We start from the raw sequence: 24,166 nt of genomic DNA, 5'->3' as shown, positions 1-24,166 counted from the left end.
TCAATTTAGTCCATGTATTATATATTTTTATTCAATTTAGTCCCTATGACGTGGTAACTTTTTTTTTTGGAATTTGTTTGATACGCCATGTGGCACTGACATGTTAGCATGTCAGTGGCACATCAGCATGTCAGTGGCACGTCAGCATTGACATGTCATCATCTAGTACCACGTGGCATTGCCACGTCATCGCTAATATCATCACTGACATCATTCTTTAACGGCAAAATTAGACATCGTTAGAGGGAGGGATTAAATTGACGAAATTCTCAAAATTAAGGGATTAAATTGCTTCGATTTTGAATACAGGGACTAAATTGAACAAAATTAAAGAGTATAAGAACTGGATAGGTCTTTTTACCTTAAACAATTCCATGTCAATACTTATAAAATTCATGTCCGTATTTGATCAAATATTGTCAACACTATCATTGCATCATTCGAGAAATGCCTTATCATCATTAACACATCATAATATACACAAATTTAATTCACATCAATAAAAAATATCATGTCAATATAGTCAAATGCTATTTTAATAGTGTAATAATAAAAATTTTAACATTGTTAATAATTGAATTGATATTCTCAATTTTGAAAAATATAAAAACTCAAATTTTACAAATTGTTATATAATGACTAAATTCACTACTTTGACAAAATATATAAACTAATTGTATAATTTGATCACATCATATATATCTAACATAGATACTTGCAATTTATACTTGATATCTAATAGATAAATATAGATGGGTTTATAATGATGCGCTATCATAATATAATACTTATTTATTATTAATGTATCAAATGTTATTATCTCACTAATAAATAAATTTAAAATTTTGAACCTAAAAAGTAAATACTTATAATTTTAAAATATTTATTTTGAATAACTTTTGAATTTTTATCTTTATACATTTATAAAATGACTCTGTAATAGTATATAAATATTATACCTGTGTATTAAATATAAACTCAATTTAAATTGCAATAAAAGTAATTATAAGTGATAGTCATCCTCTAATTAACTGTAAAACTAAAGATGGCTTTTGTGTACCCAAAAGGAAGTACATGAGATGGAATTTAAACTCAATAATAATCCTTCCTCTTTCTTTTTAGTACAAGGCAAATATATATATTTTTCACAAACGGATACAATGAGCAATTTTTCATTAACCATGTGTCATAGATATCTATTGTTGATGTAAAATAAATACTATATATACTAATAAGATTTTTATAAATGAATACTTTTGGCATTATGAAAATTTATTAATTAATTAATATATTATTGAATTAATAAATTAATAATTTTTATATTAATTAATAAAAAATAATTTATCAATATATTTTTTATTATTTATTGAAATTGTTTGGAAGGTTATGTAATTGAGATCTCAAATCCAGAAAAGATAAATGTTTTTAGATGTAATGAATCTTGTAATCTTGGTTTAAACAATAAATGTTCAAGCAAGTACAATTGCGAATTATTTTTGATATTGTAAAATTAAGTCTATGGATAATGTGACTTCAGAGAATTTGAATCAACACTAAGATGATAGAGTTGTTTAACAATTGCATGTTTTAACCAAAGGGTTGAAATATCGTGATACAATGGACGTTGAGTAGCTTTTGAACTACCCAAACGAAAACGAGACAACTTCGGAGTTGTTGAGTGATGACTTAGACATCAGATGCTCAAGCAAGTATAATTGCAAATTGTTTTTAATATTGTCAAATTAGGTCTATGGATAATGTGGTTTCGGAGAATTTGGATTAACATTCAGATGATTGAGTTGTTCAACAATTGTATATTATAATCAAAGAGTTGAAGTATCGTGATATAACAGACATTGACTAACTTTTGAACTATTTAGGAGGAAACGATACAACTTCAGAGTCGTTGAACGACGAGCAAATTATTGAGAATGTCATGTGAAATGATAAAGAAGATGAAGATGATAGTTTTATACTAGGCTTGTCTTGTGTAAAGATGCATTCAAAGTAACAATATTGTAGACACCTATAAAATAAAAATATAATAAAATAAAATATATAAAAAAATAATAATAATAATAAAGGAATGGCTGGGTGTATGCCCAGATGAAAAAAGATTAGAATCGGGTTAATAGGTGATCAATCACACCTAGATAAAAAAAAATTAGTGACGGCTCTCACACTACATTATTTTCGCCGACGTCTGATGGTCGGGTTCTCGGATCCGCACGTTACGACAAATCTTATTGTATAATTTTCTCTTAAAATACGAGAACACTACACAAAAACTTCTTAAAGAAAAGTTAGAGACAAGGACCATAGAGATAGCAATTTCAAGAGGAAATAAGTAATATTAGGGTCATATTTTATAAATACCTCTTAGTTGAGTCATTTATATATATAATTTTGATGTATAAAGATATTATTAATTTATTTATCAAATGGGACTAATGTGTTTTTTTTTTTAAATATATTATTTTATAAATTTAACGAATTATTAATTTATCACGTTAATCTTAAGTCAGTGTTGGCTAAAAATATTATTTAATCAAAGTTATTAATTTATAAAATATTAATTTACAAAGGTTTTAGTGTATATATAAAACAATTAAATAAAAAAATTTTAATACATTTTATTTTTATGTATTTGATGAGTGTGTTATGGATCCCATAAAATAATGGACTTTTTTTAATTTATCAAATATATATTTTTTGTTGAAAATATGAATAGAGACAAATGATATTAGAACATATCAATATCTTTACTGTTATAAATTTCACGAGAGATACAAGGTCGAGTTATACTTGACCAGTGTAAGAGTTCTTTCTCCGTTATATGACTAAAAAGCCATAAGGTATTATTCAATTGTCAAGGGGGTTTTATTGGACAAACCAAATTAAAAAGATAAATGATGAAAAGTATAATTGTCTAAACTTCAAACAAATTGGGTTTTCTCACATTCTCTCTGCTGCCTCCATCTTTTCACCGCCACATTCGTTCTGCCCGGCGGCCCGTCTTCATCTGTCTAACTCCGAACGAACTGGGTTTTCTCACATTCTCTTTTCTTCGAAGTAACTGCCTCTATCTTTTTTCCAGCGGCCGCCACCGCCACATCCTTATTGCCGGTCTGCCCTTCTTCATCTGCGTTCCTGTTCTTCACTCTTTCCCTTGCTCTTGCTCAGTGCTTGCTTTTCCGTACAGCATTAGCTCTTTGCGTTTTTTTTTGGCTCTTTTTTTTTCATAGAAATCCTTGCATTTTCATTTATATTCTGCTGTTCTGTTCATTTCAACTTAAATTCTTGAATTGTAATTAATTTTAAAATTTGGTAATTTTAACTGGTTCTATTGTTGTTGAATGTTCATTTTAAATATCTTAAACCTTAAATCCTCCTTCTTAGTTAAGATACTTTACTAACTTATTCTACTGGAATTTCTAACTGTGAGACGCTTGTAATCGAGCTTTGACATGAAGGTTTTTATTTATTTAGTTAGTTGTTTATTTTGACAGTCAAAATGGCTTCTCTGCTTAGAGTCTCTGCCAATGGGTTTCGGTCGGAGAAGTTACCACTGTTATCAAGAGGCAAAAGAAGACAAGGTATTGCTGCAAAGAAAGCAGCTTTTTGTTGGGTTCCAGTAGCAATGTCGTTATCCATGTCGATCACAGCCATTCAACATAACCAGAAAGCAACTTCAGTGGACCTCGCCATCCCAATCATGGTAGCCTTTTCCTTTTTGTTCAAGAAGAAAATTTTCAATGCAATGTGCTTGAATTGGATTGATTTGTCTATAAAGTTTGGATGCAGAACATTGTCAGTGGAACTAATTCATGAATTTTTTTCCCTTAAAGCTCTAAAATGATAAATGATAAACAAAGCATCTTGTTTTCTATAGACATTTTTTTTTTATCTTGTGTGCATTATTCAATCATCAAAACTTTAACCATACATCACAGATAGCTACTTCAGGGATGACTTGCTTGCAATCACTATTACACTTTTCCGAGTTATGTTAATTTGAGCATTCCCTCTAAGTATGGGGCTGGGAAATACATCAAGGTTATTAAATTCTGTATAGTTGCTGGTATTTGTTTTTTGGATTCTGACAACAGGTAGTAGGTAAACTTGTCTTCTTAAGGGTAGGATGTTACCAAACTTACCAAATAATTGTACTAATTGGTGCTTAATCTCTTAGCTGTATTGTAAAATGTGATTATTACAGCTCAAATGTCATGTGTGCATAAATAAACTCAGTTTAAATCTTGGTTTGAGGCTACATATTGAAAGCCACCTTTTTGTCTATGACAGTCATCATTCCTTTTTGCTCTATGTTGCTTCCACAACTTGATGTTCTTTTGAGTTTAGAGGACTACATGCTGCACTTGCAGAATGTAGTTATTATTCCTTTTTATAAGAATGATGCCCATATAACATGGCTTAATAATCACTCCTTTACTTTTTTTTTTCCTTTATTTGTAGGTAAATAGCTGTACTGGTAAAATGGGAAAGGCTGTTATCAAAGCAGCAGATTCTGCTGGACTTCATATTGTCCCTGTGTCTTTTGGTGCAGAGAAGGAGTCTGGGCAGACTATTGAACTGTGTGGCAAAGAGATTTTGGTCCATGGTCCTTCTGAAAAAGAAAGCGTCCTTGCGTCTGTCTTTCATGAGTATCCAAACCTGATTGTGGTAGACTACACTGTGCCTGGCACTGTTAATGGTAACCTGTTGAGAACCATACATATAAACCATATTATATTTCACGTTAACGAAATAAAGAAAGCAAGCTGAACTTGAATGAGAAATTTTTTGATAGTCCAAGGAATAATGGTTCCAAAGGCTGAAGCCTGTTTTAGAGATAATCTATTGCTGTGACTCATTTTTTTTTCTCAGTTATATCATGAACTATCTTATGATAGATTTGTTAAATAAATGTGGGCATACTACTCAAGTTCAACATTATGAGTTGATTTTTTTATTTATTACCTTTTCTTTAAAATTCTTTTGGGGTTGGGTGCGTTTGAAATATAGATAATGCTGAGCTATATTCCAAAGTTGGAGTACCTTTTGTTATGGGAACCACTGGTGGAGACAGGGATCGACTGTATAAGACCATTGAAGATTCAAACGGTTATGCTGTGATCTCACCACAAATGGGGAAACAGGTCATCTAACCCTTAATTAGTTGAAATACCACTATAAATAGTTGAAATTATAGTTTCTATTTGTATCTTAGTACTGACATCTCTGTTAGGTTGTTGCGTTTCTTGCAGCCATGGAGATCATGGCTGAGCAATTTCCTGGAGCCTTCTCTGGATATTCTCTGCAGGTACTTTTAATAAGGTTATTTGGAAAGAATATTCCAAAAGTGTTATCAATGGCTAGACAGAAAAATAATTGAAGGGTTTTGGTTTGCGACTCCTAGTTACAGTAATATTTATTGTTGTGCAAGTGTCATAGTCCAACCCCCCACGCCCAATATAAGTAATTCTAAATTTCCGATTGAGGCTTACCTTGGTGCAATTTCTTGGGATTGAAATTGTCTCTTATCTTCATGATTTATATATTTCTAAGCTGTTTCTGACATAAAAATATGCCAGGATGGTTCTTATGTAGTGATCTTTTATGTGTCTGGTCTCTTAATTGTTACTTCCACTTTGACTTCTAAGCCTTGCTTTAGTTAAATCCATTGAAAATTTGTAATGCACTTTCTGGTATTTTTTCTGTCACTATTGCTTTGAAATGCCAAGCTATGTCACTATTACTTTGGTATATTTAATTAAGAGAGCCACCAAAAAATCTTGTTAATGTAGATATCAAATGCTGAAAAGTCTGCATTATTTAACCTTTGAGTTAGTATTTTGCTGAAATCTGAAAAGCATTTGAAATGAGGTTTGACTGATAAGGTATAACCAATTGCACAATTGAAGAACAATCGGGGTTGTAAAATGGAACTGCTTGGCACACTATCAAAAAGATAGTTTGATATTGAGATATTTTGAAGGAATGTTGCTCCAACTCGTCATTTTCCTTGAAGTACCCGTGTATGACACATATCCATCGGACATGGGTATGGAGATCTGACCACTTGTATACATGAAATAACTTACAAAAAATTGAATGTACACGTGTTGGATACATATTTTATCCAATAGTCATCCTTGAGTCTGAGTGACATAGGATTTCACTATTGAAAACAATCAAAATATATGGTGCTTTGGTTCTTTTCTCTTGCTTCATTCTTTTGATAATAGCTGCTCAATAACCTTTGTGCCGAAAATGAAGAACTGAAATATCTGTTAACTTTTGGAGTTTACAGCTTGAGTACGAATCTAATTATCACATGTAATGGTGTTTATATTCTATAGGGAGTTTAGAAACTCATCACGGCCTTGTTTTCTGTTAGTAAAATTTTTTTGGACTCCTTTCACTTGTCTTGAATATTATTTGTAATTAGTTGTCATGTCTGTGCCATTAGTCCTATTGGTTACACATTAATTGTCTCACTAATCTTTCAAAGTAGAGCCTTAACACATTTTAACTTTAAGAAATACTTCTTTAGACAATTGAATTTCAGAAATTAAAAGGTGATTGTATTCTTCTAAGTTGATTTTGATGTGCTAGTAATAAAGCCGATGCTTATTTTTTATAATTCTAGGTGACGGAGTCCCATCAAGCAAGCAAACTGGACACCTCGGGGACTGCTAAAGCTGTAATTTCTTGCTTTCAGAAGTTGGGGGTGTCATTTGGCATGGATCAGGTGCGCGGTTGTCATATATTCTTGTGGCATTGGTTTTTTGTATAATCCTGTACATATATAAATATGTGTGTTTGCGTTTATGTATCTTGGTTCCATATGTATAAACTTTTTTCTTGACATGTCAATTCAGAATTGTTGATTGGCATTATTATAGAAGTTTGTTCTTCCTTTTCTGATCATATTGCAATTTCTCTACCACCTTCTCTAGTTGCTTTTTATTTTATTCTAATTCATTTTTTGGGAGGGGGGGTTCATATATTTTCTCAATGAAATTGAAAGAGAGAGAGAGAGAGAGGTTTTTTTGTTTTCGGTTTTTTCTCATTGAGGATGTTTCTTTTAAGATTGACTAATAATGGTACATCTACCAATCTGCAACCCACCAGTTTATTGTCGTGATTATTCCTGGAGCTCTTTCTAAAATTTGGACTTCTTAATGATTGATGTTTCCTTTTCTTTTTTCAGATACAAATGATCCGCGATCCCAAGCAGCAGATTGAGATGGTGGGAGTTCCAGAAGAGCATTTGGCTGGTCATGCTTTTCATTTGTACCATCTAACATCACCTGATAAAACGTAATGACTAATATGCTTATCTATAACCTATTTCTTTGTCAACTTGGAAACATCAAATGAAATTTCTTTGATCAATTTTTGAAAATACTTCTGCAGAGTTTCATTTGAGTTTCAGCATAATGTTTGCGGCAGATCGATATATGCCGAGGGTACTGTTGATGCTGTACTTTTCCTTGCTAAGAAGGTGGTGTTATCTATTTTCCCCTGCCACTTTGAGTCAAATTTAGTACTTTACAGAAAGTTTGTTTTTACTGTTTACAACAAGATAGTATTTGTGGGGACTGCCACATGCTCAGCCAAAAGTAGGTGGGGTTTTGAATATCTGTAGGAACTATCTTCAACTCTATGAACTTACTATATTTGGTCTAGTATCTCTATATTCAAATTTCAAAGGAAATTGATCATGAGTCTGGATGGATTAATGATACCCAGATTATATTGAAAAAACTGCTCAAGGAGAGAATTGCATTTAGTGGTTTCAGCTGATGAAAATTGTATTCTTTGCAGTTGATTGTGCTGATTGTAAATGTCTTGATCTTTTCCTTTCTTGGGGCGGCTTAAGAATTCCATTGGCATAGTTCATATATACTCGTATATTACTGATTTTGATTGTAAATATTTTGCAAAGTGCAGGTTCAGTCAAGTGCCAACAAGCGCATCTATAATATGATTGACGTCTTGCGGGAAGGTAACATGCGATAATATGGTGTTCCCATGCACTGTTGTTGTATAAGTGTATTCTGTAGCTCAAGATGTTTAGGATTATGAGACACAAGGAAAGGCAATTTTGTATTGAGGGCGCGGGTCTTCTCCGTTGTTTGCAGTGAGTTGTTTTAGTGTAAGAAGCACAAGATGATGATGATGAAAAGATAACGGCACAATAGTTTAATTTTTTTCTTTGATTTCTTTAAAAAATTTTTATTTTGATTTCTTTAATCAAGCTCATATTGATAGAATTATAGAGTCGTTATCCATACTTTGGTGAAAAATGAAAATGTTAACATTACATGATCCATAGTGATTTTACTACCTAGGAGAAAAATATGTTTAATATATAAAGGAGAAAATTGCATATAACAAGAACACAGATGTAGCCTATTTTCGTTATTTGTCAGTTGCAGTTGCACTTTCAATAGTCAAAACTCAAAATTAAAATAAAAAATGAGAATCAAATTAAAATTAAAATCCGATTGTCATTGAATTACAACCAAACACTAGCAATAAATTAGGATGTCCCCAGCTGGAAAATTTGGGTTGCGGACATGTGATGAGGTTTCCCTATCAAAGCCTCAAGCGGGGTCCACGCCAACTTAAAATCCCCCGCCAATAAAAAGAAGCGCGCTCCCCCACCAACCTAGGCCAAGTTTTACTCTCTAAATCCCAGTTCTCTCAAATTTAAAAAATTAAACCCAAATAAAATCAACCCTTTGTAGTAATGATAGAAGAGAAACAAACAAAACCAAAGCAGCTCCAGCACCAGCTCCTCCCTTAGAATCTTCTTTCGTACTCTTCACTTTTCAAAAAAAAACACACAATTAAAACGTGGACCCCACTCGCCAGCTCTTCTCCCTTCGGATCTTCCCATTTACCCGCCACCTACGCGACAAACAACAACTCAAAAACTCAACTCAACTCCACAACAAACGCACCCCAAGGCCAAAAGAAAAGCAAAAGCATTCGACGCTCCCATCCCAATTCCCATCCTTTTTTAGGCGGGAAATTTCAAAAATTCCTACCAAATTCTAATCACGAGGGAAACCAAAAAAAAAAAAAATCTAAAATCCCTAATTTTAAAACCTTTGTAGGTTTTATCCCCTCCTTATATATAATCCGCTTCGGGTAACTCTTTTCGATACGCCGAAAACCTGTTCGACGAAATTCCTTCGAGAGAGTGAAAAAAGAAGAAAGATAATCTAAAAATGTATGTGGTTAAGAGAGACGGGAGGCAAGAGGCGGTCCATTTCGATAAGATAACGGCGAGGTTGAAGAAGCTAAGCTATGGACTTAGCATCGACCACTGCGATCCGGTTCTGGTGGCTCAGAAGGTCTGCGCTGGTGTTTACAAAGGGGTTACTACTAGCCAGCTTGATGAATTGGCTGCTGAAACTGCCGCTGCTATGACCGCTAACCACCCTGATTATGCTTCCGTAAGTCTTTATTATTATTATTTTTTCAAAAAAATTAAATTCGAAACTTAGGGAATTTTTTTACTGATTAAATGCGTGATTGCAGTTGGCGGCTAGGATTGTTGTTTCAAATTTACATAAAAATACTAAGAAGTCGTTCTCTGAGACGTAAGTGCTTTTGATTTTAAAGTAACAATGCTTGTTTCTTTGTTGCGATAGAAAAGATTGATGTTTTGGAAATGGGTGGTTAATAAATGTAGGATTAAAATCATGTATAATCATTTCAATGAGAGATCTGGACTGAAGGCTCCTTTGATTGCTGATGATGTTTATGAGATCATCATGAAGGTACTGTAATCATGTCTTCTTCTTTTTTCTTTCCTACAGACTCAAATTTGGTTGTTGCTTTTGATGTATGTTGGTATTAATTTCTAGTTTGAAACATGGTAAAGGTTAGAGGTAGCCTATGATTTTTTTTCCCCCTTTTTGTAAGTGCCAAAATTGTGTTGGGTCTTACAAATGCTTGGCGTGTTTATAGAATGAGAATTTTGGATATGGAAGTGATGTTATTGTATTATAGATATTGCATGCTATCTAACTTATATCATTTGATATCTGACTGTGCAAACATCAATGCCTTATAAAACCCATAGCGTTTCCTAATCCTTAAGTTTAGCCATGTAATATATTTGTGAAAGGTAGAGTGTTTGAATTTGTTATTGGTTATTTGTTTGGTCAACTTTTTTGCTTTGTTCTTTAGATATTTTCACTTCTAACACCTTTTAGTTATTACTATTTGAAATATTTCTTTGCGTTTATTTTTTAATTCTGTTTTCCTATAATGAATTTTCATACAAAATTAAATTTTGTAAATGTTTTTGGTTTAGAATGCTGCACGGTTGGATAGTGAGATCATATATGATCGGGACTTTGACTATGATTACTTTGGCTTTAAAACCCTTGAGAGGTCCTACCTCTTGAAAGTTCAAGGAAAGGTTATAGAAAGGCCTCAACACATGTTAATGAGGGTTGCTGTTGGAATTCATAAGGATGACATTGATTCTGCTATAAAAACTTATCACATGATGTCTCAAAGATGGTTCACTCATGCTTCTCCGACACTTTTCAATGCTGGAACACCAAGGCCTCAAGTATGTTCTGTGCACAAACATGAGATCAAGTTCTCAACTTTAATGCATTGTTCATTAAATTCTTTTGCTTACATGCATAGTTCTTTGACTTGTGTTCTGGCAGTTGAGCAGCTGCTTCTTGGTGTGTATGAAAGATGATAGTATTGAAGGAATATATGATACTTTGAAGGAGTGTGCTGTTATTAGCAAATCAGCTGGAGGGATTGGTGTCTCTGTTCAAAATATTCGAGCCACAGGGAGTTATATTCGTGGAACAAATGGTACATCTAATGGCATTGTCCCAATGCTGCGAGTGTTCAATGACACTGCTCGTTATGTTGATCAAGGAGGAGGGAAAAGGAAGGGTATGTTCATATTGCTGTACTTTTCTATATTATGTTTTGTGACAATGTTTGATTCAACTTTTATTAAAAATGATGTCTATGATGCATTTAGGTGCTTTTGCTGTATATTTGGAGCCATGGCATGCTGACATTTTTGAATTTCTGGACCTTAGGAAGAACCATGGAAAGGTACTTTTATATGGTCTGAATTTGTTTGCATGAGCCATATTTGTTTGGTTGTTAACTGATAGCTTTCTTTGTCTAATTTGCTGCAATGCTGTATGTTATATTATATCCAATAATGTATATGTTTTGCTACTATAGGAAGAGCATCGGGCTCGTGATCTATTTTATGCTCTTTGGGTGCCTGATCTCTTTATGCAAAGAGTCCAAAGTAATGGGCAGTGGTCATTATTCTGTCCTAATGAGGCACCAGGCCTGGCAGATTGTTGGGGTGAAGAATTTGAGAAGCTGTATACTCATTATGAACGAGAGGTTAATACTGTTGTACCTTTTGTTAATGCTAGTACATTTTTGCACAAATATTCAGTCACTAAAAGTTCTTTTGTCTTAAATTTAGGGCAAGGCAAAGAAGGTTGTCCAAGCACAGAACCTGTGGTTTGAGATTCTGAAGTCACAGATAGAAACTGGGACCCCTTACATGCTATTTAAGGTGATTTGTCCAACCTTCTTATTGTGCATTTGTGTTCTCAGATGAGTATTATGATCTCAACCCTTGTTTCCCCTCACTTTTATTTCAGGATACTTGCAATAGAAAAAGCAACCAGCAAAATCTTGGCACCATTAAATCTTCAAATTTGTGTACTGAGGTAATTGAGTACACAAGTCCAACAGAAACTGCTGTGTGCAATCTGGCATCTATTGCACTACCAAGATATGTGAGGGAAAAGGTAGGTGATACATGGTGCTTATGTTGCACGTAGTCGTGCTCTTAGTCTCTTTGTTAATGCAGTTAATCTTATTTCTTCTTTTATCTACTTCAGGGGGTTCCACTGGAGTCTCATCCATCTAAGCTTGTTGGGAGCAGAGGTTCTCAGAATAGATATTTTGACTTTGACAAACTGGGAGAGGTTTGAGCCTTTAACTTGCAAATGCACATAGCATATCTTTATGATGGCTTGGATGTCTCTTTTAATAGTTTTAATAATGATTGTGATTCCTTTTTTTGGCTGTTGTGACAGGTTACTGAAATTGTTGCAAGAAATCTTAACAAAATAATTGATGTTAATTACTACCCTGTTGAAACTGCCAGAAGATCAAATTTGCGTCATAGACCAATTGGTATTGGAGTTCAGGGGCTTGCAGACACATTCATCTTACTTGGCATGGCCTTTGATTCGCCTGAGGTATATTTGATCACAAATGCATTGATTTGGTATACCTTTTAACTTCAATTAGTTTTGTCTGATAGTTGACTGGTGTCTAATTTCAGGCTCAACAGCTGAATAAGGACATATTTGAGACCATATACTACCATGCTCTGAAAGCTTCTTGTGACATAGCTGAGAAAGAGGGCCCTTATGAGACATATAATGGGAGTCCTGTGAGTAAGGTATGTGATTTTGACAATCCTTTGAAATGCATTTGGTTATTCAATGTGATTGCAATGCCTTGATAATACTTATTTCTTGTTGATCTGGTTTGCTCACTGCTGAGTTGTCTGTTACCTTTCAGGGTATTCTTCAGCCGGACATGTGGGATGTTACTCCTTCAGATCGGTGGAATTGGAAGGCTCTTAGGGATAGGATTGCTAAGAGTGGAGTGAGAAATTCACTTTTGTTAGCACCTATGCCAACTGCTTCAACTAGCCAGATTCTTGGAAATAATGAGTGCTTTGAGCCATATACTTCCAATATCTATAGTCGAAGAGTTCTGAGGTTTGTCCTGGCTTCCTATTATGCATTCTCCTATTTATTTGTTGTACATTGCTGAAAACTTATGTTCCGTTTGTCTTCAGTGGGGAGTTTGTAGTGGTGAATAAGCATCTTCTTCATGACTTAACTGAGATGGGTCTTTGGTCTCCTGTTGTTAAGAACAACATAATTCATGAGGATGGTTCTGTTCAGAATATTCCAGAAATACCTCATGAACTGAAAGCAATTTACAGGTATGAATTGCTGTTTTCTCCATTTTCCTTCTCTCACTATCCTCCTAGGCCCCTTTCCTTTCTTTTTTTTTTTTATTACCTTTTTAGTCCGAACCTAAGGTTTATATTTCTTTTTAATATACCAGGACTGTTTGGGAAATCAAGCAAAAAACACTGGTTGATATGGCTGTTGATCGTGGGTGCTACATAGACCAGAGCCAAAGCTTAAATATACATATGGACCAACCTAATTTTGGAAAACTAACTTCTTTACACTTCTATGCCTGGTCTAAGGTATTAACACTTGGCCTTTGTAGTGACTACACAAATGTAAATGCCAGTGGATGCATAATTTTGCTGATTCATTGTTTTTACTCAATGTCCTTAACTATATAGGGTCTGAAGACAGGAATGTATTATCTAAGATCACGTGCAGCGGCTGATGCAATCAAATTCACTGTTGATACTTCCATGCTTAAGGTAATGCATACCTATTTGTGTTAAAAAACTTCATCACATCTCCGAGGTTATTCAATTTTTGAATTCTATAACATAATAAAAATCTTTGTTATCTCTGGTAATATAGGAAAAGCCCAAGGTAGAAGATGATGATACAAAAATGGCACAAATGGTATGTTCCCTAACAAACCGTGAAGAGTGCATGGCTTGCGGGAGCTAAGGTTGAAAGTGGTGCAGCAGCCTCAAAGGGCAGTTGTTGGTTTAACTTCTTTTTCCGAGTTTCGGAGCTTCAAAGTCTGATCAAGTATCTAAGTTAATGTTTTAACTTCTCTGTATAGCCATGGTTTTTGGTATATGAAGGTTGCCTACTTGCTTCTCAGATTCTCAGTGACAATTATATAAAGCAACTTGCTTAATGTATAGAGAGTGGTGCACTTCCATGGAAATGTCCAGCATTGCTTCAAACTTGAAGCAGACAAGCTGAATCGGTTTCAATAATCTGACCAAAATCTAAAAGTAAAATGATGTTAAGTTGGCAACTTGAAACATGAATTAAACCCCATTGTCTCATCAGGCTAGAAATGGTCCGCAGGTCCAACCCATGGGACTACAAATGATCTCATCTCTCATCTATTTGCTTGGAAATGTCAAAAAATGTCTTAATTCAAATGTTTAATTGTCGTCCATAAACACTTTGAAGAGTCCGCACTTTTTTAATAAAAAAAAGGGATGTTGACCATTGATTATCTCCATTTCCACGGTTTTCTGTCAAACTGGGCTTATATTATACCAAGCCTATAATCAGTTGAGGTCAAAATTTCCGAAGAGAATTGTTCGTAACAAACAATTGGTGGGGGGACGAGATGAGACGACGACACAAAGCGCATTTAATATTTTACTCAAATTTTTAGTTTTAAGTTGAATTTTGACCTGCTGCAGGTCAAACTTCATTACAAGGTTTTTGTTTTTATTTTATTCTTTGACATCTGAATTGTAGAGCCCCTATGGTGCGTTTGCCACTGTTTTGTTTTAGCTAAAGAACTGCGACGTTGTTACTATCAAACTCCAAAAGGTTTTAGTAATCTTACTTTATTGCCAAAGAAAAGTGCGTAATGTTGCTGTCGTTATGACTTATGAAGCAAATTGTTTGGCTTTTAGGTGGTTATATTACGTTCATTTCACATGTGTATGCCATGAGTCCATCCGACTTTCCCGTCAAATAGTTTGTTCATAATTTTATGTGTTGAATAATTATTTTAAAAATTTAGTATGATATTAGAGTCCCTATTCGTTAACCTTTGTAAAGGTTCCTTATCCTTTAACCTCCTATAAGTTTGAGTCGTTGCATATAACTAAAAATATTAAAGTCACGATAATCTTATAGATGATAAATTAAAAATATTTAAATATATAAATAACATAAAAATCTTTTAATTTATTGTTAATTAATTTTAAATTAAATATTCTTATAGAATAGATCAAAATGGTGACTGTTATGACTATATTAATTGACCTTGCAAGAAGGTTAGACTGACTGGTCATATAATTTTGAAAAATAATAAAAATCTGTATAACAAGTAAGCAACATATATAATTTTTAAATTCATCCATTTTATGTTAACAGTGTAAGTAATTTTTAAATGTATTTATTTTATTTTAAATTTTATATAATTTTTAATTTTTATTTTATTACCTTAAAATATAAGAATATTATTCTTTTTAATATTATCATTATATCTAATTAATTTAGTTCAATTAAAATTATTACTACAACTTGTTATGTTAAATCATACATATTTACGTTAATATTTTGATAATACTTATTTCACTTTTATGAGTTTCTATGTCAATTCTTACAGTTTTATGTCAAAACTTTTCAATGGTAATTTTTAACAATAATTATTTTTATCCTTATTATTATTTATTTTTAAATTAAAATTTGTAAATCATTAAATACTTTTATCTTGAAAAATATAAATTTAAATGTTTGATTTCATTAAAATTGGATTTTTTTGATATGCTATGTTAATTGTCACACATTTACGTTAAGATTTTAAATATATTTATTCTACCCTTGTGAGTTTTTACGTTAATTTTTACAGCTTTCGTCAAAGCTTTTCAATGGCACATTTTAACTATAATTATTTTATCCTTACTATTATTTATTTTTAAATTAAAATTTATAAATCGTTAAATACTTTTAGTTTGAAAATATAAATTTAAATGTTTGTTTTTTATTAAAATTAGATTTTTGTAACTTAATTGATCTATTACGTTAATTGTCACACATTTACATTAGCATTTTAAATCTGTTTGTTCTACCTGTATGAGTTTTTATGTTAATTCTTACAGTTTTACGTCTAATTTTTTCAATGACGACTTCTAACAATAATTATTTTTATCTTTATTATTTTTTATTTTTAAATTAAAATTGTAAATCGTTAAATACTTTTAACTTGAGAATATAAATATAATGTTTGTTTTTCACAAAAATTAGATTTTTTTTACTAAATTAACATGTTACATTAACTTTCACACATTTTCATTAGAATTTTAAATTTACTTATTTCACTTTTAAGAGTTTTTACTTTAAGTCTTTTTAATGGCGACTTTTAACAATAATTATTTTTATTTTTATTATTATTTATTAAAAAATCCTCATATTCTTGGACTCTCTATTTTGTTTAATTTTATTTTTTATTAATCGATTGAATGTGTTTATCAATTTTTCATTAATTTTAAATTTATAGTTATAATTTAATTTTATAGATCAAGTAATTTTTATTATTTGACCTTTCAGTAAGGTAAAAAATGATGACATTATGCAAAATTTGCCGATCAAAATCGGTGGTGAAAGATGCAAAGGAAAACGGTCATGAGAGGGAAATATGGTCCCAAATAAATAGTAGCATCACTATGAGAGGCGGAAGCCCCGGGGGGGGGGGGGGGGGCTAGCAGGGCCCCACCTCCAAAGTTTTAAAAATTTATAATATTTTTTTTGTTTTGGTTTTAAATATTTATAATTTTGTTCTTATTTTTTAATAAATTTTATAATTTTATCTCCTCCAATGTTAATTTTTTTATTTTTACTTTCTTAAATCTAAAATCTTAATTCCGCCACTCATCACTGTCAAGGGCATTCAGTGCCGACCTCCAGTTTGACGTTACGATAAAGGCGAAAGCTCCAGGTGCCAAAATCAAAGACCCTGTCATAAACATGTGCCACGAAACAATTCAACCGTCCTTGCCGCTCCATATTTCTAACCCTATTTTAATTCCTAGACTTGTTGAAGGTCAGAACTTAGGCATGCATATCACATTTCCAATTCTAAACTAATTTTGTATGAGAAATGACTAAAATATAATTCTAAAAATAATTATATTTTATATATCAACTTTTATGTATATATTAAGAAGTGACAGGCGCCACTACCTGCCACCCCTTAGCGCTGACAAGCATAGTATATTTATATTTGCTTTCACAAAACGCTATTTTGGAATAAAAGAGAAACAAGCATAGTATGTCTACTCTTTAGGTTTGGTAAGGAAAATATAAAGAAAGGAATAATTAAAGATAAAGAAAGAAAAAAAAATAACAAAGGAGAATCCATGTGTTTGGTATGGAAAAAATGAAATATATAAAAGAAAGAAGTCGAGAGATAAAATTGTATAAATAAATGGTTTATGCAAGTTGAATGAAATGCTTCCTCCCATATCCCATTTTCACACCTAAGTCATTGGAAAATGGGACGTAATGATACTAACCATAAGAAGAGATATTAGGAGAAGAAATTCTAAGGCATTCATCCACTATTGTGGGGCTTGCTCTTGGGGTAGCTGAAATTCAATAAGTTTGATCAAAACCGAAACTGATTTTCTTCCTGTGCTGATTAATTCCATCATTGACCGGACTTAAGATGCAACCCTAATATTTTTATTTGTTCTGTTTGCACCGTACGCAGGAACTGCAAAGACTTTCCTACTAAGCTGCCATCGCAAAGGTTTGCTTAGTTTTGTAGGCCATTGTTGGAGTCAACTGTAAATTGATGAGTTGAGTAAACATCTCATGTCGTTTTCTGGGTTTGTTCAGAGCATGGGGCTATCCTAGGGCGTGACATGCTTCGAGATTTGACTCGTTCTCTAAACTGTTTATTGTTCGCTTGCTTCATTTTGAGGTTGTTCTACTTGTGGCGGGACTTTAGTTACAGGGGGACCATAAAAATACTTGGCTTTCGCGATATTAAGCCGGCCTTTTATAGTCAAACAGAATCTGGACGACGGTGCCTTCATCGTTGTCGGAGATGGTCTGCACCTTTTGGTTTGACACATTTCTTTTCTGCCTTGTCAAATATTATATTTAGACAGGAACAGTAAGTTATTGAATTTAATATAATTGAAGGATATGTCTTTCCTAAAATGATTATATTACAAGATTTATGTTTGATTTTAGATCCCACATTACTGATAAAATTATTTTAAAAATAAATAATCTATATCATGTGTTATCATATTATTATTTTTTCTTTAAAAATTAATCTAATGAGGTATATAGCGTCTATACTTATAAATCTTTCAAGTTCTCTTTACTTAATATGAGATTAAAATTTACTTGCTTTAACTTTTTTTAAAGTGTTTGATGTAACACATATATAATCCAAAAATTTTACACAAATCCATTTTGTATGAATGTTAAAAACTGAACACGTATCGAGCTTGAGTAAACACTTCTTTAAGTATGTTATTTATGTGATCTTTGCTGCTCTATTAAAGAGTAAAAAAAATCATTTGAAAAATGATTTTTTTAGTTCATATAAATTTATCATCTAAATTTAAAAAGCATGTATTAAGTAGCAAAAACTGTATTTATTTAACTCTAATTTATATTTATAATTTATTTATAACATATATAAAAATATAGATGTTAGAAAAAATTTTAATTGATGAAAAATAGTCAAATTTGTTCATTGTATTTTCAAATTGTCATTTTAAATATTTTTATATTTATAAATATATAAGATTTGTCAAATTTGTAAATACTAACTCTAATTAAATTGAATGATTTTCACCAAAAAAAATTTCGTAAGTTCAATTGTATTGAATAATTTATAAATTAATATTAATATTACAAAAGTTTAAATTATATATATATAACAAAAGAATCATTGTTTTTCAATTATAATTATATTTTATTTGCAGACAATTAATTTTATATTTTTATAATCAAATATTCGCATATAAAGTAAGTGATACTAAATATTAAATTTATATTTTAAAAAGTCAAATTAAAATCTTTCTTCCGGAACAATTATACCTTAAAAACATACATATACTATTCCAATTCATGACAAAAATTAAATAGAATAAATGTCTTGCAATTACAAATTGTCGTGTATTGATGAAGAATAATATTCACTGCTCAAGAAAAAAGCGAGCCTTAATTTATTTTTGCAAATCATATGAAAAGCAAAAGGTAGCGTCAAAAAACAAGTGGACAACATGAGTGATGGATGTTATCCAGTTGAATTGAACAAACGAAAGAAAAATGTCGACGGTTCCAGAGTTAGTTAAAAGGGTACCACCTCCTCCTTTTCGAAAATCACATGCAAGTCTTCTCTTGGATTTTTCTTTTTTATGGTTGTTTGGCCATCCAATGTCCGAACTTTGACTTTGACCCGCCTCTTAGATCTTTTGGAGTCAAATTCGTTCGCAAAGTTAATTATCCAACTATATCCAAGCCGTAACCAATAAACAAAATATAAACTATAATAAATCTCAAATCTAATCTCACCTGAATCGAAAAGCACAAGTATGGACATAGATTTTATTTTTTATGTCTTTAATACCTTAAGATTCTATGCAGCAACAGAGGTGTACTTTCAGAATAATTTAATCACCGTACTATTCCCAAACCCAAGTTGCAAAGATCGGATAATTGAAGTACCACATTGCACAAATGAAAAATTGTAATTTAATTTGCAAATTGTAGGGATGCAAGAAGTTTCAGTGAAGACAACTTTCAATTATTATTATTATTATCATTTTTTGTCTTTCGGTGAATCTGGTTGGAAATTGAGCTGTAATCCTGTTTCGTAAGTTTTGATGCTCTGCCGACTTCCGTCCATTGTGGCCACATGTGATGAATGAATCTAGACATTACCATTAATTATTTTCTACTATTGAAATTTCGGTGCTGAGTGAAGAACACTTCAATTCATGTATAGTATATTAACATTTTTAATTAAAATAAAAAAAGAAGTAATTAAGATTTTTTTTTATGCTTTTTTCTTTTCTCGATTAAGCTTTATTAATTAATACCTACTTTTTCTATATATGGTTCTAACTTCTAATATAAAAAGATGAAATTTCTTAATTTATTTTTGAATATTTATGTATTTAGTTTAAAATTTTAGCAATTAACCAAAGTAGTCCCAATTCAAATGGTCGATGCAAATTGTATTGTAAGTACAAAAATGTGATATGATGCCACAACTTGATTAAACATTTCCATGTGAATTTCACAATGGGCAATTAAATTATGGAAGAGACATTTTCTGAGGGAGGGATTCAATTGAATGGTCTTCATGAAATGATGGGCTTAACAGAAAATCTACAAGAATCAAGAACCAAATGTACATATCCCACAAATGTAAGGTCGACTGTCCTGTCCAAACCAACAACGGGAAAGAAAAAATGTGGTCCGCTGCGCAGAACCATTGGGTGGGGCAGTGAGGGGGCCCACCTAATCTATGCCAGTAACCGCGTCCTTTTGATACAGCACTTTTGACTTTGGTCAGCCTTTGACAAAATGCGTTTGGATTAGGAAACACCCCCGCTCTCTTCACCGATAACAATATTCCACGTCATCTACCACCAAAGGGTTGACAAAATGGTGTACTGTACATTCTCGGACTCCTCCTTTTTGTTGCTTATTATTTTAATATATAAGATTATAAGAAATTAGGAATTTTGCACGTTGGTTTACCGGAAATGAAATTGAAGGGGATAAATCTGGAAGGTGATTAAGAATATAATATTTCCTTAAATGAACAATTCTGTAATGAAATAATCAATTTGGGCATGTATTCCATTGATATTAAAAGCTCAATATTTTATTAACTTTTCAGTTTTTTAGCTATTTTATATAATAAAATAAGTGATTGTCGGCTCTATTTTTCACTTCAAAATTTCTTGCAACTTGTTGTTTGAATTTCGACTTAAGAACTAAGATTCCTGATGTTATTTTACAGCATTAACTAAGCTTTTGCAAGTTGTATTTTATACTGTTTGACAATAAAGAAGAAAAAAAATTAATTGGTCAATTCTTTTAATTTTATGATATTTTTACATTCGAATTATGTGTGTACATAAATTATTATTAAAATAGATAATATTTGCTTTACAATGTTGAAAGTATTTTTAAATACCCAAATGATCGAAATTAATGACATGGGAAATAGTAGCAGACAATAATTACACCAGAAAATAACTTGGAAAGTCATTTTTGGCTAATCAAGTTTAGGCTCACTCATCAAAAATCAATTATGTAATCAATAATGAAGTGATGAATCCGGCCCAACCCAACAAGACCCAATGGTCTTCGTATCGTGGCTTCCATTCCATGTCGGCTAATGCAATTAAATTACAAAAAAAAAAAATCCCTACGCGCAAATCCGGCCAAGGCGGTTTCCTAAAACCCCGTTCACACTAAAAAAGCCATTATTTTGAGTTTTGCACTAGTCACCCCTCAAATCCCGTGAAATCCTTCAAACCCCAATTTGCCTACTTGCCGTATCACTCTATTTCTTTCATTTTATTTTTGAGTTTTTTTCGCAAACAAACAAAAATCGAATTATCTTGTATAAAACAATAACCCACGGCCTTAAATCAATTTCACTTTCCTACCGTTTTCTTGACATGATACATGCGCCTTAAATAAAAGAAGCGGCTTTCAAATTGAACCGACTCGACCCTTCAAGTCCAACCCTCCATGGCGGCAGAGTGCCCGACATAGTGTGCCTTGTCGCCTATATAACTGTCCCTTTCTTTTTTGGGTGTTGAATAGAAGAGAAAGAAACTTGGTTAAGTTTTGTCAGAGATTTTTTGCGAACGTAGTTAACTTTAGATAATTGATAAGTATTTCATGTGCGAGATAAAGAAGGTGGCGAACAAGAAAGGGAAAGTTGAGACTAGTGGGGGAAGTGTCGTCGACCAAGACAATCAATGGTTGTTGGTGTATCAGCCGCATATGATGAGAGAAGAAGGCTCGTCGTCCATGCTATCTGAGGATCGTAGGGAAAGGGAGATGTCAGCTATGGTTTCAGCTTTGACTCATGTAGTAGCTGGCGATGTGCCTGATGATCAGGAGCTTGCTGGTGATGGAAACTCGGATGGTTTTGATTCGAGTATTGGTAATTACATTAATACTACTTCTTCGTGGGGATTCGGTGGGCAAAAGAGAGGAAGGGAAGGAGAGGGAGGTGGCGGTGGAGGTGGAGGTGGAGGAGCGATGGCGGTTGAGTCTGTTTCTAAACTTTGTTCGCAGTTTGGTAACTTTCCACATGGGGGGAGAGGGTCATCTTCTGTTGGTGTACGAGGTAAGCTAACTTCCAAGTTGCATAAAGTAGAAAGACAGTACAAATTATTAATGTCTCTCTCCCCCTCTCTTAAAAAAAATCATTCAAAAGTAATTTTCTAATTAGTTATAGTTATTACTACATATTACCTGTAGACTTCTCCATGTAATATTATTGTAAGCTTAACAGTATCCTTGCTATTTATAGTATATTCTGATATAAAAGTTAAGCCCCTGTTTTTAGCCAAAAAAACCAATTTATTTTTCTTCTTTTTGTTTTTCCTTTTACATATATATATATATTATAATGAAATGAATTTTCCTTTGGTTGAATCATTTTCTATTTTTAATGTCATTCTTCTTATAATCCTTCTTTCTCTTATTCAAGACACATTTTGTGCATTGATATTAAACTTTGTGGTGTTCTTAACCCTTGCATTAGTTTTTGGTAGCATTGATATGAAAAAAAAAATAAAGAAAAAGAATATAGATCCAATTTGTTACATATTAATATTTCTAGTTTTCTGCTATCAAAATGCAGTGACAGAGGCAAACACCCCAGCACAATTGGTTCCGACATATGAATACAGAAGCAATGACAACTGCAGAGAAGAGCCAAGGAGAAGATACAGGGGAGTGAGACAGAGGCCTTGGGGCAAGTGGGCGGCAGAGATTAGAGACCCCATCAAAGCAGCCAGAGTATGGTTAGGCACGTTCGACACAGCGGAGGCTGCAGCCAGAGCTTACGATGAGGCGGCCCTTCGCTTCAGAGGCAACAAAGCCAAGCTCAACTTCCCTGAAAACGTCAAACTCAAGTCACCTCCCTCCAGTCCAGCAACAACCCAGTTCATCACTTCTGATTCTGCTACTACCCTTATGTCCATTCCAACGTCTACTGAGCCGATCGTTCACTCACAATCTAATTACTTGGTCCAAAGCCCTCAAGTTTCAGGCGGATATCTTGACTATTCTCAGTTTTTTTTGGGTCCCAGCAATGATTTTCCAAAACAACAGCAGGAGCAGCCCTTGAAACTGTACGAGCAAAGAGTTTTGTCAACTTCAGTAGGTTCCCTTGCACAATCTTGTTCATCAACTTCTTCATCATCATCGACGTCATATCCTCTTGCCTTCCTGAGTCAACCGTCGGGCCATCACCTCAACTTGGCTAGCAGTCAAGGTGGCGGTGTTGGAGATTTTTCGGTGCATGCTTGGTCAGATTCCAGTCATTATACTTCAACCTCTGGATAGTGTCCTACTGTACTAATGGTTTTTCCCTTTTTGATCGTTGTATGCTCTTGTTAATTACATCGATTGCGATTATTGTTTTCAGTTTTATTCTATTTGGAGGGGGTTACGTTTTCTAATATTTTAGTTTGTACTACTAATTATTTTAGGAGTTATTGACTTGGTTTTCTTATATATCTATTAACAATATTTTTATATTTAATTAAGAGATAAGAATTGGAATTCAAACTCATTATTAAATCATATATTCGAATAAATATTAGCATATTTGATTTGTTAGCCCATCTCTTTTTATTTCTCTTCCAACAAAAGATTTCAATAAAGAAAACTTTCAATTTAAGATTTTAACATGACGTTAGAGCTTATAATAATAATAATAATAATAATAATATAATAATAATAATAATAATAATAAAGAAAAAGAAGATGTTGACGTTTAGAGTGATCGGAAGGGAAGTCTGCTCTATTCGCAAGGACTTGGATTATTGGCAGGGGCATTGAATGGTTCGGCACTTGCTTTTCAAATTTGCAACGTGCGTCTAATTATAAAACAGAAAAAGTGCATGGAACAAAGTCGACCACACCTTCTTACAATTATAGCCTGCACATGCAACCATATTTTTTGGTAAACATGATTGACTTAATTAATTTTATATGGTTATATTTAAATTTTTTTAAAAGAAGATATTTATTAAATTCTAATCCTGCAAGAAAAATAAATACCTAACTTATCGTTCACAAAAAATAAGACAGTAAAAAAAACAAATTCATATTCTAAATCAAAACTTAAATTAGTTACGTTATCAACAACTGTTTTGTTTTCTCTAAAAATATGTTTCGTGGTGACATTTTATTAT

General features: G+C 32.6%; 3 protein-coding genes across 3 annotated transcripts; all 3 read left to right on the top strand.

Moving 5' to 3' along the window:
• Positions 1–2,936: 2,936 nt before the first annotated feature.
• On the top strand, positions 2,937–8,221 carry LOC18611721 (4-hydroxy-tetrahydrodipicolinate reductase 2, chloroplastic-like). The gene is made up of 9 exons (XM_007048133.3): positions 2,937–3,126; positions 3,510–3,718; positions 4,477–4,714; positions 5,026–5,159; positions 5,249–5,323; positions 6,653–6,754; positions 7,217–7,326; positions 7,423–7,510; positions 7,960–8,221. The coding sequence occupies exons 2-9, from the start codon at positions 3,515–3,517 to the stop codon at positions 8,026–8,028; spliced, it is 1,020 nt and encodes a 339-aa protein (XP_007048195.3). The 5' UTR covers positions 2,937–3,126; positions 3,510–3,514; the 3' UTR covers positions 8,029–8,221.
• Positions 8,222–8,772: 551 nt separating this feature from the next.
• On the top strand, positions 8,773–13,912 carry RNR1 (ribonucleotide reductase 1). Its single transcript, XM_007048128.3, has 17 exons — positions 8,773–9,473; positions 9,559–9,620; positions 9,713–9,800; positions 10,340–10,603; positions 10,707–10,947; positions 11,039–11,115; positions 11,251–11,421; positions 11,507–11,599; positions 11,688–11,837; positions 11,931–12,017; positions 12,129–12,293; positions 12,380–12,499; positions 12,622–12,824; positions 12,905–13,054; positions 13,180–13,327; positions 13,430–13,513; positions 13,620–13,912. The coding sequence occupies exons 1-17, from the start codon at positions 9,246–9,248 to the stop codon at positions 13,710–13,712; spliced, it is 2,424 nt and encodes an 807-aa protein (XP_007048190.3). The 5' UTR covers positions 8,773–9,245; the 3' UTR covers positions 13,713–13,912.
• A 7,589-nt stretch (positions 13,913–21,501) lies between these two features.
• Positions 21,502–23,483, top strand: ABR1 (Integrase-type DNA-binding superfamily protein). The gene is made up of 2 exons (XM_007048127.3): positions 21,502–22,086; positions 22,606–23,483. The coding sequence occupies exons 1-2, from the start codon at positions 21,633–21,635 to the stop codon at positions 23,310–23,312; spliced, it is 1,161 nt and encodes a 386-aa protein (XP_007048189.2). The 5' UTR covers positions 21,502–21,632; the 3' UTR covers positions 23,313–23,483.
• The last annotated feature ends 683 nt before the right edge of the window (positions 23,484–24,166 follow it).

This window comes from Theobroma cacao, chromosome 1 (assembly GCF_053813885.1).
Source record: "Theobroma cacao isolate CCN51 chromosome 1, ASM5381388v1, whole genome shotgun sequence".
NCBI lineage: Eukaryota > Viridiplantae > Streptophyta > Magnoliopsida > Malvales > Malvaceae > Theobroma > Theobroma cacao.
This window is presented reverse-complemented; position numbering and strand designations above follow the sequence as displayed.